This window comes from Bicyclus anynana, chromosome 8 (genome assembly GCF_947172395.1).
Source record: "Bicyclus anynana chromosome 8, ilBicAnyn1.1, whole genome shotgun sequence".
NCBI lineage: Eukaryota > Metazoa > Arthropoda > Insecta > Lepidoptera > Nymphalidae > Bicyclus > Bicyclus anynana.
In genome coordinates, this window is record NC_069090.1 from 1,409,922 (window position 1) to 1,431,229 (window position 21,308).

The 21,308-nt window shown below is 35.6% G+C and overlaps 2 protein-coding genes across 16 annotated transcripts in view; one reads left to right on the forward strand and one right to left on the reverse strand.

The window, feature by feature from the left end:
- The window catches only part of LOC112050375 (acetyl-CoA carboxylase), an 82,528-nt gene extending 67,180 nt beyond the window's left edge, over positions 1 to 15,348 (reverse strand). The window contains exons 1-3 of one of the 8 annotated variants that reach the window (XM_052883201.1): positions 15,303 to 15,348; positions 8,121 to 8,221; positions 7,216 to 7,391 (exon numbers count right to left, since the gene is read on the reverse strand). In XM_052883201.1, the coding sequence (XP_052739161.1) occupies positions 7,216 to 7,391; positions 8,121 to 8,216 (272 nt within the window). In that variant the 5' untranslated portion in view covers positions 8,217 to 8,221; positions 15,303 to 15,348. Of the gene's footprint in view, positions 1 to 5,615; positions 5,764 to 6,861; positions 6,881 to 7,215; positions 7,392 to 8,120; positions 8,222 to 14,930; positions 15,223 to 15,302 lie in introns of those variants that run through there. The other 7 variants (XM_052883196.1, XM_052883202.1, XM_052883197.1 and 4 more) reach the window with 7 other exon arrangements.
- Positions 15,349 to 19,046: 3,698 nt separating this feature from the next.
- The window catches only part of LOC112050909 (RNA-binding protein 26), a 31,494-nt gene continuing 29,232 nt past the window's right edge, over positions 19,047 to 21,308 (forward strand). For all 8 annotated transcript variants that reach the window (XM_024089321.2, XM_052882831.1, XM_052882836.1 and 5 more), the window contains exon 1: positions 19,047 to 19,274. In XM_024089321.2, coding sequence (XP_023945089.1) covers positions 19,216 to 19,274 — 59 coding nt within the window. In that variant the 5' untranslated portion in view covers positions 19,047 to 19,215. The remainder of the gene's footprint in view (positions 19,275 to 21,308) is intronic.

Sequence of the window (21,308 nt, forward strand, 5' to 3'; positions counted from 1 at the left end):
AGCACAAAGTGTACTTTCAAAACACCTATTTATAAAATTACCTTTCAAAGGTAAAAATTATAGCCATTAGATAGAGAATAATTGTAATTAAAAAACCTGGTTAATAGTTAGACTTGGTTTCAGGATTAAGAAATACTTTTTTTTTCCGTTCCGTTTCCGTTAGTATTTGAGTTTATCGTGAGCAGACAGACAGACCTGGTGGAAGACTTTGTTTTATAATTTGAATACGTTTAAAATATTTAGTTTATTTAAATATACTTGATCCTTCGATTAGGATTATTTTGAAATTATTTAAATTATGAATTAGTAAGCCTGGTTTATAAAGTATTGATTACATGTCTAAGGAAATATAACTATGTTACCTTAGACAAATTTAACTAGAGACTTAAAAGCGAGCAGTAACTAGTGCTAATAAAATAAAATAAAAAATCAACGTTGTGTAGGCTTTTGAAACTAGTTTTTATCTTTAGGTTAATGGGTTACGCATACACTGTATAAAAGTGAACCGGTAAAACGAGCTTGTATTGAACGAAACTGAAGTGCATTCATAAAAATAAACTATGTTTAAAAGAAGATTAAAATATAACCAAATAATGCGTTCCATCCGCATTCGAAGTTATAAATTTTAAGGTCGTTTGCTTGTATTGAGATTAATTTTACATGTTGAGGCTCAAACTACATTATAATTTACTTAACTACTGTATGAAACTATAATATTAACTAATCTGGACCAATGTACCTACGTATTCCGAAATAAAAAATAATAATTCACTCACTCCATATTCAGTTTTCTAAAAAGATGGTAATTCATTGTAAATATTTGTTTACTGTTATAATAAATACGAAAAAATAAATCAAATATGCTTATTTACGTGTAACAACCACTACAATACAAACTTTATCAAATCTGCCGGTGTTATATTTACACGATAGTATTATCAATAATCAATAAAAATACACAACGCCGTACCTACTACCTGTTATCATAACTGATTTTATCGTTCTCCGTCATACGATAAGAGTGTTTTCGCAAAACAACCAAATTGACACGAACGTCGATAAAAATTTATCGATAAATCATGGGACAACACTCAGCCGTCGTGTTCTACCAAATACGTTTATTTTTTAATTTTTACTTAATTTACAAAGTTTTACGTAGAAATACCTTTCCTCAAGGTAAGACTTTACAAACTTGAAATAGTTGATAGGTAGATTTAGGTGTACTTTGTAAAGGAGTCCATCATGCCATACTCTGTCGAACGCCTGTGATATGTCCAAAAATACTGCTGAAATATACAGTTTCTGTTCTAGAGCATTATTGATTTGCTCTACTAGTCTGTGTACTTGCTCTATTGTCCCGTGTCCTTCCCTGAATCCGAACTGGTGCTCTGGGATAAGATTGATTTCAATCAGTTTTACCATTAACCTCTTTATGAATAGTTTTTCCATGACTTTAGAGAGAAGAGGTAAGAGGCTGATAGGACGATAAGATTTAACATCTGTGGGATCTTTACCTGGTTTCGGAACTAGAATTATTTCTGCCACTTTCCATTGTGGTGGAACAAAGTTTCTATAAAGGATAGAGTTGTAGAGCTGTGTTAAGAAAGTTAATCCCTTGGTTGGTAGTTCTCTTAAAGCTTTTGCCGTGATGAGGTCATAACCTGGGGCTTTATGGATTTTAAGACTCATGATAGCCGCCTTTACTTCTGATTTTTTGAATTTCTTAATAGGCAGATCCAATTGGTGGGGTGTGTTCAGGAGTTCAGTTACTGTTGCTTCTTTAGTTGAACAGAAGCCCTCATGAGCTGTAAATACTCCAGATAAATGTTTCGCAAAAGTTACGCTTTTATCTTGGTCACTTTGGGCCCAGCTGCCGTCAGCTTTTTTTATAGGAGATTGATGAACAATTGGTCTTTTCAATTTTTTTGTTGCTTTCCAGAGGGAATAGTCTGTAGCTTGTGTAGCATCAAGGTTTCGCAGATACATACCAACATCGCGATTAACAAAAGCCGCGAGTGCGTCCTTTAATTGTGAAGCGAGCTGATTGAATTTGAATTTATCTGGTGGGTACTTTGTAGACTGCCATGTTTTTCTAGCCTGGCGCTTCTTCTTTATTAGTTCGAGAATGGACTTTGGATAGAAGTACATGTCTTCTGTGTATGTTGTGAGGTCGGGAGTAGATGACCATGCTGCTTGTTGAATGCAGTTATTGAATAATTCCACTGCCTGAATAACTTCAGAATCAGAGGTCAGAGGTATTCCGCAATCAAGTGAATTTTCTACTATCTCTCTGAAGTTTGTCCAGTTTGTTTGTTTCGTATGCAGCTTACAAGTTCTTATATTTTGTAAAAATTTACAGCTTAACAGCACAATCACAGGAGAGTGGTCAGAGGTTAAATCGTAACAGGAAAAGCATCTTACATTAGAGCCAGGTACTCCTTTTGTGATTACGAAGTCAACTAAATCAGGTTTCTTTTTTGGATCAGCAGGCCAGTAAGTTGGTTCACCTGTAGACGAAAAGGCGAGTTGTAGTCTCTTGATCGATTTCAGCAATTCCCTACCCTTTGATGTTGTAAGTCTTGAGCCCCAATCTGTGTGTTTCGCATTATAATCTCCACCCGCGATAAATCGGTGACCAAGTGTTTGAAGAAAATTGGAATAATCTCTTTCCTTTAAATTATGTTTTGGTGGTATGTATACTGCTGTTATATTGAGCTGATCCTTAGAGTCACTAATTATTATGCTAGTCGCCTGTATTTCTTCAGTACTGTACGAGTTTGTAGCGTAGTGTTTGATTTTATCTTTTATTAAAATAGCGGAACCACCGTGAGCTGTGCCATCTGGGTGCATTGTATGGTATAACTTGTAGTTCGGGATTTTAAAGTAGCTCTTTTGTGTGAAGTGGGTTTCCGATACTAATAGTATATCGACGCCATTTGTTTCTAAAAATAGTTTAACTTCTAAAGAATGGTGTGACAGGCCATTTGCGTTCCATAAGACTATTTTGAGTTGCTCGAATTTTGACACATGACTGTCATTAAATTGGTGAGTAGATTTGTCACGGTGCATAATTGATTCATGATTTGATTGAACATATTTATTACATTATTAATATCATTTGGATTATCGGAAGATTCTTGGATATTAGAATAATTTTTTGGTTGTGATTTGTTTTTAAGGATATCTGCGTAGCTCGTTTCAGGCATTTGCTGTTGTTGTCTCAGCGTTATTGGATTGATTGGTATTTTAGGCTGCCCTGATTCTGTAGCAGGTTTTTTAGGGCGTAGAGGAGGATATTTCTGCTTCTGTAGTTCTTTATAGACACTGCATCCCTTGTAATTTGCCGGGTGATTTCCACCACATAATACACACTTGACTGAGTCTGATCGTTCTTTGCGTAAGCAGTCTTTTGAGGCGTGATTCCCAGCACATTTTATGCACTTGGGCTTGCGGTGACAATATGCTTTGGTATGTCCATAGTTTTGACAGTTAGCACACTGTGGAATGTGACGGGTTGGTCTTGGAGGTTCAAATGTTATCCGACAGTTTAGAAGGCTTTTGACGTCGTATATTTCTTTATTGTTTTGTTGTGGAGATAGTTCCACTATGAACATGTAAAGTGGTTTCTTAGATATTCTTTGTTTTATATTCCAGATATTAACTGTTTTGTGTCCAAGATCTAGCAGAGCTGCCTTTATTTCTTCCAAGTCAGTGGAAGGGTGCATCTTCTTTAGGACTACCCTAAATGATCGTTCTTGTTTAGGTTTATATGTGTAGTAATCTGTACCTCTCGTATCCAGCTGTTTCTCTACTTCCCTGTAGACTTCTTGAGTTTTGAATAGAATTTTTACTCTATTACCGCTTAATATTTTTAGCTCATAATTTTTACTTGCATATTGGTCTAGAAGCTGTTTTAAAGGTGTGATATTTTCTACTCCATCCACAAATATTGGAGGGGGCCTTGGTATTTTCTCAGCTGGCACAGCTGATTCTTTGTCTTCAGCGTCCAAATCCAACTCTTCAAAAGAGTTGGAGGTTTGAATTGGTTGACTTAGCCAGTTACTATTAAACTTGGTCTGTTTTTGTACATTGAAATTGTTGGTAGGGCTGGTCATAGGACGTTTTTTGTAGTTTGATTTGTCTGTTTTTATATTTTGTGCAGCTTTTTCGCCAACGATACGAGATTCTTCAACATTACTCACCGAACTAGGTACACGTTGGAAGAAACTTGAATGTAAGACTTGTTGCACATATTTTCTGTTTCCAGTAGCATGAACTTCGGCAGCGTCCTGAGAACTCTCTCCTGGAGAGTCGTCGGTCACATTGCCTGGTCCGGGAACCGGGGAGCGCCGGGGGTTAGCCGGGTTAAAAGACATCGCATTCTCAGTATATTACTAGTATTTAATAATACTAGTGTAAATAAATTATTGTTTATATCACTTATTTATTACGCCTTACGCAACAAATAATGTAGGCCATCGTAACTCGCGCGGCGAGGCCGGTAAGAAACGCGGACGGTAGCGCTGTGTCAGCAGTTTAACTGTGAGCGCGAACGCGGGTGTTCTAATTGGAGTGAGAATTACGAATTATGCATTATGCATATGCATTATGGGCCCCTTACTGTATTTGATCTACACCTATGATCTTCCGAATGCAGATAATGTGGTCACCGGCACATATGCCGACGACACAGCCATTTTAGCAGCTGATGCAACTGCATCTGGAGCTTCTCTTAAACTCCAAGGAACTTTGAACTGTCTATCGAAATGGTTAAAGGACTGGAGAATAAAAGCAAACGAATCGAAGTCCGTACATGTGACTTTCACACTAAGGCGCGATACATGTCCCGAAGTGGAACTCAATCAAGTTAAGATCCCTCAGTCAGAGAATGTGAGATACTTAGGTATATATCTGGACAGACGGCTAACTTGGACGAAACACATCTTCACGAAAAGAAAAGCCCTTGGCCAACAAGTGAGAAAGATGTATTGGCTTTTAAATCGAAAGTCCCAACTATCGCTGGAAAATAAGCTTTTATTATACAAAGTCATACTTAAACCGGTATGGACGTACGGAGTGCAACTTTGGGGTACAGCATCAAACTCGAATTTAGAAATTCTGCAACGGTTCCAGTCAAAAATGCTGCGCATGATTACCAATGCTCCTTGGTACTTCAAAAATGATCGCCTGCATCGTGAACTAAAAATTAAGACTATAAAGACAGAAGTTGCACACTCACTGAAAACATACCAAATGCGTATTCGTAAACATCCAAATCAACTTGCAAGGAACCTAATGATGAAGAAACCTGGTACAACTTTCAAAAGGCTCAAGAGACGAGCACCACAAGATGTCATGAAATAGACACTACATTATTAGATATGGGCAAATCACTGGATTTTGCACCTAACACGCCTTAATATAAATACTTAAAATCCCGCTGAATGTCTCAAGACAGATTGCAGGAATATTGAGAGATTAAAAAAAAAAAAAAAAAAAAATTTACAAAGTACTCTTGATGCAACTGGCAACATTCCGGACAAAAAATATAGCACGTAAAAAGTTAAAAGTAATTAGTAATTTATATGATCAGTTTAAAATTCACAAGAAAATACCTCAATTTAATCACACTATTTAAAAAACTTTGAGCACGTAAATTATTTAATGAATGAATGATTTATTTCGTAAAATGCGCGAAAGTGATGATCCGAGACACTCACACCACCAATGTTCGCGGCGCACTGGTTGACTTGTTTCGAAGTTTTGACACTTCCCGCCTTTTTGACTAATATAACCCGTACGAATAAAGAAGTCTATAATTTATGGCGCTACAGGTGCTGTTTACAGCATTACCGCATTTGTCCGACTAAACTAAGTTTATAGCAGGACAATGATAGGAAAATTCAATAGGAAAATGTTTACGTACTACGTTTACCTTGTTTTTTACATTGAGAAAGAATAATAACAGTTTGAGTTTACTTAAATTCCTAGCAGTTTAACCATGAAAGTACCCAGGATTCAGGGTCAGCTATACCTACTTAAATCGAGTATCTGACATTTTAAATTGTTTGATTTCGATTTCGGCAGAAACTGGTTTTTACGGCTGAAACCGAAGCCGAAAATCAATGAGCCATTACAGATTTCGGATTTTGATGAAATCTGTAGCGATTAGGGATCAATAAAATCGACACCAATCGATCTGGATTCCAAAGGTTGAGAGGTTGTTAGTTTTTAGAATCGATTGGTAAACCCGTTCAAAAACAAATTCCTGAAATTTGTATTTTTGAAAATTCTCAAAATGTATTGATACGAATCGGTTTTTTGGCAAGGGTGGTGGTTCGATCCCCGCCCGCTGGTTTATTGTCGTACCAATTCCCAACACAGCCTTTTCAGACTAGTCGGAAGGGAGCGGCAATTAAAAAAAATATAGAATACACACGCACGCAGTGCAGTTGCCTATAACCTATTCTATGATAAACGACCATGCTGGACCCACCTCTTGAGATGCGTAGTTGTGAGCTCTCGTCGCGACCAAAACGTTCGCGGTCGTCATGTGGAACAGCTGCAGAACCTTGTACGTTCTAATCTCTAAGTGGAATGTAGCCTTTATCTACGGTCCGCTCATCTGAGTCTGCTGCGCTTCCCGGCGAGCGCCAGCTGCTGCACGGCGGTGAGCTTGGGTCTGATGTTGGGCGGCGTGTCACCATCGGCCGTCTCGTCGCGCAGGTATCTACGGTGGTCACCTAAGCCTGCTGCGCTTCTCGGCGAGCGCCAGCTGCTGCACGGCGGTGAGCTTGGGCCTGATGTTGGACGGCGCGTCACCGTCGGCCGTCTCGTCGCGCAGGTATCTACGGTGGTCACCTGAGCCTGCTGCGCTTCTCGGCGAGCGTCAGCTGCTGCACGGCGGTGAGCTTGGGCCTGATGTTGGACGGCGCGTCACCGTCGGCCGTCTCGTCGCGCAGGTATCTACGGTGGTCACCTGAGCCTGCTGCGCTTCTCGGCGAGCGCCAGCTGCTGCACGGCGGTGAGCTTGGGCCTGATGTTGGACGGCGCGTCACCGTCGGCCGTCTCGTCGCGCAGGTATCTACGGTGGTCACCTGAGCCTGCTGCGCTTCTCGGCGAGCGCCAGCTGCTGCACGGCGGTGAGCTTGGGCCTGATGTTGGGCGGCGCGTCACCGTCGGCCGTCTCGTCAAGCAGGTATCTACGGTGCTCACCTGAGCCTGCTGCGCTTCTCGGCGAGCGCCAGCTGCTGCACGGGGGTGAGCTTGGGCCTGATGTTGGGCGGCGGCGTGTACGGGAAGCTGTCGCCGCCCTCGTGCGCCGGCCCGTCCTCCCCCGGCGCTTCGCCGTCGACCACCTCGTCGCCCAGCGTGAACTGAGCATTCTCCTCCTGAACATTAGATACCTACATGTATTTACAATAGGCATTTAAATCTTTAGGCGTTATCTGTTATTTAACAACGAGTATGTAACTACTACCGGCGGAAACTCAGCTAAAGCACAGTATACTTATCAAAGTCTCAATCGCAAGACAATCTAACTATGCAGGAGTAGGCACAGAATACTCATTTTACGTATTGTCAGTACATATGTACAAGTAGACGTACTACATCCTAAGCCAGTAAACTTTCATTGTAGGAGCGAAATCTCCTAAGAAGGCAGGTCTGGGGTCTTACCACAGTCTCTTCAATCGATTCCACGGTTTACGAATTTAAGAGCTTGTGGAAAGGGTGGCTGCTCACTGACAATTTTTAGTTGGCCGACTATCGGACATTTAAATTGCAAACGCTTACAATTTAGTTTGTATAGGGTAGTGGCACCAAAAGTTGAACAGACCCCAATAGATGAACGTTTGTGCTAAAATCCCGAAAATAAAATTAACTACACTACTTACGCGTGTGCTATATTTTTACCTACACATAGCAATGTTTTCATTTACGTGTGCATAAAATTAGTCGGCATATTTAGTCAGCCAACTAAAAGTTGTAAGTGAGCGGGGTCTCTAAGGCCCACGGCATGAATATAAACGTAGCCTGCATGCTGTTCTGTAGTAAGGTCCCTGGTCTTGTAGTGGACCTTTTAAATAGGCCAATAATGGTGCTAAGTGGAGTGGACCTACGTGGGACTCGCGCTGCACATCTTCAGAGTCGATTTTCTCGAAGTTATCGCTGTCGCTGGACGAGCAGCGGACCGCCTCCTGCTCCGACTCCGCCATGGTTTCTAAAACAATTTCATTTTAGTAAGTACCTTCAAATCATTATCAACCCATAGTCGGTTCACTGCTGAGCTTGAGCTTGTTATATCTACTGTGGCTTGAGTCTCCTCTCAGATTGAGAGGGGTTAGGCCAATAGTCTACCACGCTGGCACGCAGACTTCACACACGCCGATAATTAAAAAGATTTCTGCCATGCAGGTTTCCTCACGATGTTTTCCTGCACCGTTTGAGACTCGTGATACTTAATTTCTTAAAATGCACACAATTAAAAAGTTGGAGGTGCATGCCCCTGATAGGATTCGAACCCATACCCTCCGGAATCGGAGGCAGAGGTCGTATTGGGCTATCATGGCTCTTAGGCAACCTACTACAACTATTCATCAATTATACAGATGGATGAAAGTTGTTTCCAATACGGATCTTCTACTAATCATTGTTATCCAAACGAAATGTGTATGCAATAACTCAAACGGGTAACTGTTTTTTTTTCAATAGCAATATTTAACATCTAAACAATAATTTCAAATAATTCTACCGACTTCCAAGAAACAAAAATGTAAGTAAAAATTTTGAAAAATCCCCGAATGTCATGAACACACTCACAATCAAGTCATCAATATTCTGTCAGTGCGCTTACATTTGAGACCGCACTCGAGTATATTTGCAGACATTCGATTGTTCTTCCCAATTTCACCCCCCACAACTTTAAACGGCTCAACCGATTTTCATCAAACATGTTTAAGAACACTCGCCCGTAAGTCACTTTTAATACAAAAAATGCTAAATTGAAAACGCTTCATCCGTTCTATGGTGCCACAGACAGACTGACAAACAGACACGTCAAACTTATAACAACCCTCTTTTTGCGTCGGGGGTTAAAAAGCGAAAAATAACATGTTCTAACTGCTGATCAGTTTAAAGGTGGTGCTAGTCCGGTGATCTATAATTCGAGCCATTTATGATACTTGTAGATTTCGGTAGTAGTAGGTTTCATTTGAATTGTGATACCAAATAATCTGTAGATAATATGGTTTTGTAATGTTATTGGAAGTTTTTATTAACCGAATTCAAAAAATATGTACTCGTATATAAAATGTTACGCGATACGTACGAATTAGGACGCCGGAGTCCGGGCCTATTTACTCCTGTAAAAATATCCAAAGCAATAATATTAACTCGACAAAGTTTATTTTCTTATTTGTAAGGATTTCTGTTACCATGCTAACCACTATTTAACTTGGTACATAATATACCTACATATTATGTACCTATCTTCTATCGAAGAAAATTCCAATTACGGGAATACGCGGTAAATGCCGTGGCGTCTGCCTGAAGGAATTCTATAATGAAATTCGAAGTCGATAGCATTCCATATTTGAGTAGAAATTGCTATTGCTTTTTTGCTAGGGGCTTACAAATTTATTTCAAATTAATCTTTCTTATAAATCACTTAATATAGCGACATTATTTTTATTCTAATAATTTGCCGAACAACGAGATAGTTCATCAGATAATAAGTGAAAAACTATTGGCTATTACATTACACATATAGAACTAGAACTTATTCAAACAACGCATTGTCTTGTATTTCATCAACCGTGACACAGCGTGCTTGACGTCACAAAACAAAATGCTGAAAGAGTGAACACTTATGTAAATCCTATTAATAAAATATTGAATTATGGCATAGCTTTTCAAATCGATAATAGTTAATCAAACTCGTAAAAACTACCTTTAAATCAAAGTATACAAGTTTTAATATAGATTTACACAAACCGTAAATAATGTCCGATTACTGAAAACAACTAACTTATTATCTGCATATTTAATACGGATTTAAAAAATCTTAACAAATATTGCATCCCTCAAAGAATGATAATGTACTTACGGTAAAATCCAATGACTTTCTATTTTTAGTAGACAAAACGTAACAGTAGCAAAAATACAATTTCTAGATTTCTTCAGGTCTTTTAAAAATCCATTACTTTATTCAGTGTTACCAACTCTCCAAAATATTTATCCCTAAAGTTGGTGTCAAAAACCCCTAAAATCGCCTTAATTATTGAGTTGTCCCCCTAAAAAATATAAATTCATAATAATTTAGAAATAATATGCTGTCATATGTTTTAAAAGTCTATATTTAATACAGACAAAATACTACGTCTTTATCTGAAGATTCAGATTTTTTGAAATCATACATGTTGACAATGAACAAATTTACCAATTTTTTTTATTCGATGAAAATTGCCTCCAATTGCCTCAGAGTGGTTGTAGAATAACGTATTATATGTCGTTATAAGTCGCTAGGCCAAGAAAGAAATATTAAAATTATCATCAATTTAAAAATATTAAAGAGTCAAAAAATCCCTGAAAATACCCCTAAAAATTTCAGACCCCTAAAAAAATCCCATTTCACTTATTTGCCCCCTAAATCTGGGGGGAAAACCCCTAAGTTGGGAACCCTGACTTTATTCTTACGTAAGTTTCTCTATAGCAATAAGAAATCGTATTAATAGAAAACCAAGCAAAAGTATTGTGTGTATTTCTAGATAAACGTCAAGGTCACGACCCCACGTGCTGTTAGATAACTGGGAGTTCAGACTAAATAATTCATATCTATAATAACTATTATCTAATATTATAAAAAATGCATAAGACTGTCTGTCTTTTCACGTCAATTTTTTTTATTTTTATTGATTTTTATGGTAAAGACTTGCGCTAGACTAAAGTCTGTTTGTCTTGTGAGACCTATTTTTTTATTGGTAGACTTGCGCTTGAATACAATCACGTGTGTTGGTAAGCAATTATGTATAAGATGGAACACACCTAGAAACGAAGTTTATGTTTTTTAAGATTCATGAATGGATCATCATCATTGAGACATTGACAACCCATGTTCGGCTCACGATGTTTTTCCTTCACCGTTTGAGACACGTGATATTTAATTTCTTAAAATGAACATAATACCACATTTAACTAAAAAGCTAGAGACTCATACCCCGGACCGGATTCAAACCTATGCTCTCCGAATCGAAGGCAGAGGTAATTTCCACTGGGCTAACATGGCTCCCATATCATATAAATGTCTTCCTTTTTCCAACAAGTAGGAAAAGACTGTGCTAGGAATGGATACGACAATAATCCAGCGGGCTTGGACTGAATGACGATCTCTCTGTGATGAGTTCGGTCCCTTTACCGTTGAGCTAATGAGGCATTAATTAGTTGTTGTTGAATGTCTATTTTTTATTTAGTCTGTGTTAATGAATTTGGTTACGAATCCGTTATCTCGCGTGTCTGGGGTCTCGCAACACGATCCACCTGCCTGATGAGTCAAGGGTCGAAGGTTCAGGTCTGCTTGCTCATTATTTTTATCAGACTTTGTAAGATTATTTATTGCTTTTTTTTATTTTATAGTAGGTACAGTCGCCTGTCTATGTAGTTAGTCTGTCAGAAATATGGTCAATATGATGACTTAGCCTTTCCATTAGTTGGGACCGCAATTCTCATCGGCTCCTTAAACGTTTATGTGTTCCGTCTGCCATTTGTGACTTGAAGGTAATAAGTGAACTAGTAAACTTTGTTTTTAAGATTCCGTACCTCAAAACGGAAAAACTGGAAACCTTTATACTTGGGATCATTTTGCACGTGGCCATCGTCTGTTTATTGATGTTATTACTTCTGATTCAAAATCGCAGATATAGATAGGTACCTACTCTGCGTATATCCATAGTCTACTCAGTGACTCTGGGTCTGAACCTTATAGCTTTTAAATTTTAATATTACTTAAATATAAATAGGAAAGATTTGATTGTTGTTTGTTTGATTTTGAGTTTTGGTAGATATCTAAAAATTAACTTATAGGTACGTACTGTGGTACGCGAAATGCTCATCCTACAATGAACAATTAATGGCGAAAGGTAATATATATTTGAATATAAGGTCTATATTATTATATTTTATCTAACATAAAAAAAGCATTTTGCGAAACTGCTGCAACGATTTTGAAAAATTAGGATACCTATAATAGGGTTACTAGTGTTGGAGAAAGACCGGTAATGTCGATAATATTGCGATTACTAATTATAATATTATTATCATTTCAGCTATCAGCTGCTGAGTTCATATGTCAAGATGGGAGATCTGAAGGTGAAATAGGACACTCATATCGGAACGGAAGTGAAATAGAGGGCATTCGAACACATTGCAACGAACTTTATTTTTTATTCTTTTAAATCTAATAAAATAAAGTATTTGAACATTATTTTATAATTTTCATACCTATATTAAGAAACTTTCGGACGCTCACGACTTCGTTCGCGTAAAATTCTCATTTTTACAACTCACACTGGACACTCACATTCACAAGTCGACATGTGGAAAATTTCAGTATTCCCGAAAAATGAAATAAAGCGCTTTAAGCAATTCGCATATTTGGAAACGCACGGTTCAGTCTCAAGGTTACGTTGCGTTTAACGATAGAGATAAAAAATCGCGGATTAAGTAAATTTTATTTACATGGTTGATGAAACGCATGATCATTTCCAACTGATTATGACAAAGTTATGTCTTTTGGATCAACTCAAGGTTCTTGTTTTCCAAAGTAATTTACAAATATTGCATACAATTATAGAAACTAGGTAGATAATAAGTAGGTATTATCTTACTTGAAAATATTTTACGCCCGAATATTCTAACATCAATGCTCATTGTTAACGTTTAAGGTCATCTTGAAAATTAAGCGACTATTTTAACGTTTGTACACACAGGAAATTTGAGATATTTGAGTATAAGATGATAATTTTCAGAAAGTGGTAAGAACAACCGCTAATTTTTTTCGATTTTTTTTCCGTCTGTCCGTTATTTTGCTAACCGGGTATTTAGTTTGCTGAAACTCCTGAATGAATTCAAATTAAACTTGGCACGATTTGATATTATAATACGCAGATGGTTATAGGATCCTTTTTTTTCGAAAAAATAAAATCAAAAAGAGGTGAAATAGGGGTTGAAAGTTTTTATGGAACGTCCTTTATTTTGCGACTACTGGTGTATTAGGTACCAGAAAAATAATAAACATAATGTAATTCAAAATTATTCAAAATTCTACCCCTGAAGGAATTGAATTGAATATAAATCGTTCTTATTTTAAACTATACGTATTTTTATAAACTGATTAGTAGACTATTTATTATAAATAAAACATACGAAAATGTAATATACGATAACAGAAGGGGATGAAATAGGGGTTGAAAGTTTACATCGACTTTCATGTGGATGAAGTCGCGGGCGTCCTCTTGTATTTAATAAAATTGTATTTGTGTCAGTAAGAATTAAAAGTCAATTCCAACTTCTACTGTGTACAACTGTTTACAACTGTTAAACTATTTACTTATATACGGCGATTTTGACATTTAACCGCCTCTGGATACAGGTATGAATTACTACATAAAAAATAAAATGAACTACATTTCCCAACTTTAGCACTTCTGCTTTGCTAAGTTCTATGGTATCCTTCTTGATTTTTTTTTATTTTGTGGAGATTCCGCGAACTTGAAAGATCCATAGCTTGCACTCATAAGTATATTCTGCAGGGTATATTCTTTAAGTAGATATATGGTTTTATATTTACGGTATATAAATGAACCTATAAGATTTCGCACTTATCAATAGATCTCTAAACATTTGAACGTCGGGGCTCTTAAAGAGATTGGCATCAGTTACGAATATAGGCCATTGTTAGTATGGGTAATACAAATGTTTTCTGCTTTTCATCTTTTGATCCTTCTCTGGTACTTAGACTTTAAAAACAAATCGATCAAATCGGGGCAGTTACAATTTACATTCTTAAGTATAATTAAACAGTGTAAAAAAATTTCATGTTTCCGAAGGTAGGTGGATGAATCGAAGCATTATTAAGATCGGATGGAGAGGAATAAGTTATCTCTTAAATCAAGTTATCCCCATAATTTTCAGTCAAATAAAGTCAAGAACGACTGCTAGTCTATAGCACAGTCTAGATATAGTGAGCACTTCTAACTTGATTATTTACTTTATATTTTTTTATCCTTTATAAATTGTAAATTGATTATATTTCTTTATTGTTCAAATATACAAGTGAAAAATACAGTAGGTATCTGTATAATTATCCATGACGAGGACAATTTCTAGAGTGGCAGGGAGTCTTGGACATAACGACTTGTCCTAGAACATTGGTGATGGACTCAGACTAATTATTTATGGTCAGAGGCAAATGAGGTGATGGACGATGGTGAAGGGTAAACTTCGTGATTTGACAGATCATGTCAAATTATTTTTTAATTAGGTAGCTGTTAGATAAAAATTGACATGTGGATGACGAGGCTACTTGTGGACTTAATATAAATGTGTTATGTTCGTCAGTTCTCTACGTAACTAAGTCGTTTAAAATTATTAATGTATGCGTTATTGAATGCTAATGTAGGTACTGCCGTCGTCAAAAAGTTCAATAAAGTCAGGGATCGGAATCATTTTTATTTGTTACAAAATAATATACTTATTTTATAAAATGATTTTGTTCTGAATTAATTAATATTTTAATTTATTATGACGTTTCTAATTCTAGTTATGTAAATTATTTTAGCTGGTACTGTAGTAATTAAAAGTTATGTACTTAAAATTCAAAACAATTTAAGATAATACTTAGGGTATTATGGTAAATTTGTGACATAAAAACTTACGTTGTGAAATTTCTTGTATAACTTTATATTTTATTAATCTAAGAACGTAGCAGATAAAAAGAACTCCAGCAAAAAACGCAATTATTAACATTAATAATTAACAAAAACATAACACTTCACATCACTCACAGTCAAAACAAAAAAAAAACAAAAACCTAAAATAAAACGTCTTCCCGCCAACTATTTAAGTAGCGAATGTCAATTTTGATCGACCGATACGCACCAGAATTCCTCTAACCATCCATAAAATGCTGTTTGTAGCGGAATTACGTCACATTTATAACCCGGTGAATTATAAAAGTTAATTATATTAAATGCGTTTACAGTAACTGCGCGTCAATTTTATTTAGTAAATATGCAAAATACACTTACACTGAACATGCGTTGCTACACGCTACATTCACGCGATACGATACAATAAATGCGGGACACAGAGTACATTACATTATGTCAGCCTCAGCTCTACGAAGTACGAAAATGTGGCGTGATGACAAGCAGCGAAATTGGCCTTGCTTTTAAATTCGGGTGTCTAAACATACAGTAGCAGTTAGTGATACTTTAAGCGCTTTATGCTATATTTGTTAAGTAATTTATCGTACGATCCCAATGAACTCTTATACTCATTATATGGGTACATTTAAAAATAACAAAAAGAGCCTCGTGAAACTTGCCCTTACTGTTCTTACTCGTAATAATTATTTTATTTACATAATTGATGTAAATTCAAAATAAAATAAAAACCTACATACATTAGGTTTATTTAATCTAATTATATGTACCTACCTACTTATTCCTACCTTTATCGATAATATTTTTATGATCATTACATCCCTATTTATTTATTCAACCCTTTACTGGAAAAAAATAAACAAAACTAGAATATAATCCATCGCTATAATATTGTGATAAATATAAATACCAATTAACTATAATTTTATTTTTCAACAATGGATCCTTATTCCTACTTATTTCTACATACGAGAAGTACAATCACTTCTTAAGTTAGTAAGTACCTTCCTAATGTTATTCTAAACTAAATAATCGTTTATGCCTCATATGTAGGTATCTCTCAAGTAATACATAATTAAGGCTTATGTGAGGCGGTGCTAAACCTGTGTTGTGTTAATATATTAAGCCGTTTCTGAAAGAATTACATTAAAGAACGCTGTCTAAAAAACCTAAATCTTTATGATATTCTTACATGTCTTGAATTAGTACATCATTGGACTAACACCGCCTTCAAACTGATCATCAGTTTAGAACATTATATGTTATATAGAACTAAATAAGATGTTATTTTTCGCTTTTTAGTTTAGTCAGTATGCTTTATGTTTTTGAAGTCGGTTGAATTTTTTTATTAATTTTTTTTATTATAATCCGTATTCCCACTGCATGACTGCAATTGGGTGAGAAGCTTAGGTGAGAAGTGAGAAGTACGCGAGCGGTCAGCCACAGCGGGCGGGACATGAAGGCTACGTTCCACTCATAGATTTACGAGTCGGTACGTTCCACTGAGGTCGTTTATCCACAAACGTAATATTATTCTTGGTCTGAGTATCCTACTAATAATAGAAACGCGAAAGTTTGTATAGATGTTTGTTACTCTGTAACACCTCAACTACTTTGTAGGTGGTCTGTGCAACTAGTGAACCGATTTGGCTGGATGGAAATATATTATTATTTGGAATAACACACGTAGGCTACTTTTCATCCCGGAAAAATCCATGGTTCCCGGTTGGTTTGACAAATCCCTCGGGGTTTACGTGGACGTAGGATATGTAACGCAACTCTTACGCAATCCTGAGGCATTCTTATCTTAAATTCTACAAAAGAAGCAGTCTAGAAACATTAAATTATTTTACTGGTAAACCAGAATTAAAAATTCTGATAAACTTACTAAATAAAAACTAATATTATAAAGAGATAATGTTTGTCAGTTTGCGACGTTGTAATCTCAGGATCTACTGAACTGATTTCGGATTAGGAATCATTTTAATAAACTACCAACGGAATGCTACGTTATTTGTAAGTGTCATAGGCTATAAAACATCACGTTACCACTAATAGAGGCGGAGCATTAATAAAAAGTATGGTAGAAACGAGAAAATATGTTTAAACAGCTTCCGATGCTCTGCGTGATCGTAACTTTTAAAGCCTTATCATTTAATACATCTTATCTTTTATGGATAATTTATTATAAACTTTTTTAGAGAAACAAATTTCTTCTGAAATAATGGATTTTAAGCGGAGGTGTTTTTATAAACAACAATAATGATCCTAACCCAACTATGCAAAGTACTTATTCGTCACAAGCACAGAATAAAGATCACACAGAATGTCTTTACAAATAGCGTGGTGAAGCCGGTGAAACCCATAAAAAAATCTTCACGCATCTCCTTGACATCCGCTTAAACAAACTTTTTTTATAATTTGTATTTCAAAATTTAACACTAACAACAATTACGTGAATATTATTACAATAATAAAAAAGGGTAGGGGTAGGAAAGAAGCGCACATACGTCAAAGCGAAGCAGGGGGGGGACAGTTCCATACATTCTAAGCAATTTGTTGACTTACAGGCCATCTAGATCTAGTAGTGAAACAACTTTTCGACTAAGTTGGTAAAAATATCTCAACAGATGGCAGCAATTCCATCGCTAATCTTAGTGTGCCCAGTATCAATATTTGCAAACATTTCGTAATATTTAATAATTTTAACGATAATGAAAAAAATAATAACTCTGTAATAATCTCATAGACCACTACATGACATATATATTTAAATTGTTTTGCAAATCAAACTTCTTCATTTAATAAAATATGTGACGCATAAGTTACTATGTTAACTTATGCGTCACATATTTTAGTTTGTATGTTTGGTTAGTTTTTAAGTAACAAATGGCAACAATTTAACTAAATGGCTAAGATGATATGAAGTAATAAACTTTTTATTATGTCCGGAAACAAAATATTTATAGTATGTGATATTCATGGGGAGGCAAAACATGGAGCAGTGGCGTTTTTCTTCCAAGCCATTTTCCACTCCTTAATGCGTTTGACAGCAAATAATGTCTGCAAATTGGTTACGACTTCATATACTTTTCTATATTTATTCTGCAATTATTTTTTTAAATAAAAATGTTTTGACTCCTCAGTTTTGTCCGATTTCCTGTGAATATCACATAAACAGTTTGTACAGTATGATCATGAATTAAATTGTGGTGGTTGCGATTGTAAGTTATTAGGTATAGAAAGTAAGCGTATATTAATTTCAACGGGGCCATGAACTGTCATCTGGTCCAGTGGTGTACGTGATCGAACGAAGTATAATAATAAAGGTACGTAAAATTAAGAATAGTCATGGGTTCGGGCCCGGGTGGGGATCGGATTTACATCACAATATATATTTTTTTTGTTTTTTTTTATTTGTTTTTCTCAATTCGTTTTTTTAAATATTTTTTGTGTTTTATTAAACCTCGATTAAAAAATCTCCATTTAAATAAAATTGCCGCTGTTTTAGTAGTACCAACAAGTTTACTCCAAACCGCAGTTGGCGCTTCAATTTAAGCCACCGAAAATCTTCAAGAGGGCTCTCTTTTCCCATATACTTATTATACTCTTTGAAGCGAAGCTTGACCACGTCCACTGCCGCCTTAATAATAGTGAAGCCTTCGATTCGGAATGCGTAGGACCAATCATGTCTCAAACAGTGAAAAAAAACCATTGTGAGGAATCCTGCATACCTGAGAATTTTCTTAATTTTTTATAAATTTTTAATAGTGTTATATATTTATAACACTGTTAGAAATAAAAAAAAACCATAAATAAATAAATGAGAGAAAAAAATGAAGCCTAAATGTGACCGGTAGGGTAGAGTCAAAGAATATAATGTATCTATTAATCTGTGAATGTATTGTACTAAAAAGCGCAACACGCAAACTTATATTTTTCGTTACGATAATTTTAATCTGGAACGGATATGAACACATTTATTTATATTTTCAGTTCTTTAATAATTTTTTTTTTACTTTATATTGCCATATTAGAAAATTGAAACCGAAATAGTTAAAAACTGACAACCCTATGTCCTTCACATAAAAAATCTTTTGAGTTTGACAAGTGATGTGATGTTCGACGTAGCGAGAAAAATAATAAAGTTTTAAAAAGTGATTCGCAAGTGATATTAGAGTAAATAACTTAATATTGTGGTGTTTAATTTATTTTGTGTTCGATTTTAGTGTTTGTATATACATTTCAAGTATAGCGTGTTATTTGTGTCTGGAAAATGATTATTGAAAACCCAGACGCTTTTAAATCTTGGTTGACGTCCATATTGGAACCTCTGTAAGTTTTCAGCCATATTTATTTTTGGGCCTTAATAAAGACGGTTTCAAGAATAAAATTGCACATAAGTCATCGTTATTCGAAGATATTTACAACGAAATTTTTATAGGATGATAATAATTTGAAACTGTTCATGCAGAAAATAATGTGTCCAGGTGTCAAGTTACAAATTTCGTAATAGTTGTTTTTGGAAACTTTGTTTTCATTTGGTAAATATTTGAAAAAGTAACTCCATCTTCAGTATTATTTATTGAGAATTTAGCATTTTTTTTAAAATTTGGTAGTTAAATCAGTCTTTTTTTTTTATTTAGGTTTTACCCATCATAACCTTATCTGTTTTTCATGTACTTCAGTCTTCTATGGTTATGAGATAAATGTGTTTGATATACATATATATTTTTTGTGTTAAATAATATTCTCAGGCGTAGAATAAAATAGTTTCAGTTTATTATAATTTAAATAGTTAGCATAAAGTATTGTTTCTTGAATATAGTTGTAAGTAAAATTTTTGGTATTGTGACATGTATGTAATGTATCAATAAATATTTATATTTATTTATTACTAGCAGACCCATGATAGCCCAGTGGATAAGACATCTGCCTTCAATTCAGAAGGTGTAGGTTCGAATCTGGTCTGTGGCATGTATCTCCAACTTTTCAGTTATGTGCATTTTAAGAAATCAAATATCACATGTCTCAAACGGTGAAAAAAAACATTGTGAAAAATCCTGCATACCTGAGGATTTTCTTAATTCTCTGCAAGCGTGAAGTCCTCCAATCTGCATTGGGCCAGCGTGGTGGACTATAAGGCTAACCCCACTCATTCTGAGAGGAGACTTGTGCTCATCCACCGCTGAATATGGAATGTTAATGATGATGATGAACCTTATTTTCTTGTCTACAGAGTGGACTAAAAGTTTGTCAAACACCTTTAATTTACTATAGAAGTAGGGCCTATATTGATATTCCTGAGGGCCATACAACTAATGTCTAATCTAAACTAAAATAAAATCTATACTTATAATAAATCTGTAGAGAGGTCAATTCTGTACATGAAATATATTTCCGAAATAACTATCAGTGGGTGATTAGTGATCGATACTGACGCCAAAAATGCAATCAATAAAATTTTTGTCTGTCTGTCTGTCTGTATGTTCTTTATAGAAACGAAAACTACTGGACGGATTTTAACGAAACTTGGTACAATTATTCTACATACTCCTTGGGAGGTTATAGTATACTTTTCATCACGCTACAATCAATAGGAGCAGAGCAGTGAAGAGAAATGTTGAGAAAACGGGAGAAGTGACTCCATTTTTTAAGCTTCTGTCGCGTGTACATCCTTAATGGTTAAGGCTACATGGAAATTATGTATGACGGAAATGTTCTCCTTAAAATTATGTAAAAAAAACACAACAGCATATATATGTCTATCTTTTATGGTTGACTCACAATAACACGTGTAGCTCCCGATAGCTTAGCAGTTCGATGCTTTCTAATTATATTTGTCTACTCTTATGTTTATAGGGGGTTTCTAGGGTAGGGGTAGGGTAGTGGTAGGGTAGGGATAGGGTAGGGTAGGGGTAGGGTAGAGGTAGGATAGAGGTAGTTGAAAGTTTACATCGACTTTCACGCGGACGAAGTCGCGGGCGTCCGCTAGTTAAAAATATATTATTAGCGGACACTTAAACGTGCATACAGATAAATGGTAGCCTTAGTTTTATGCTGAAGCATTATTTTGTTGGTATAAATACGTAATATGTATTTTATTTCTATTAAAATAATGTTTACTACAATCTGAACAAATTTATAATCTGCAAAGGGTCTCATATATCCTATCTGGTGTCTTCCTAAATTCAAAATTGCAAAGCCTACCCTGAGAAATCATTAGAAACTTGTATTGGAGATTTTCTGTTTTGTAAAATTTTTATGAATACTGCCTACCTTAGTTGATAACCTTGAGCAAGCCACTGCCTACTTGTTTGTTTACTGATTTATATTTGAAAAATTACCAACTCGGTGTATGATCTATAT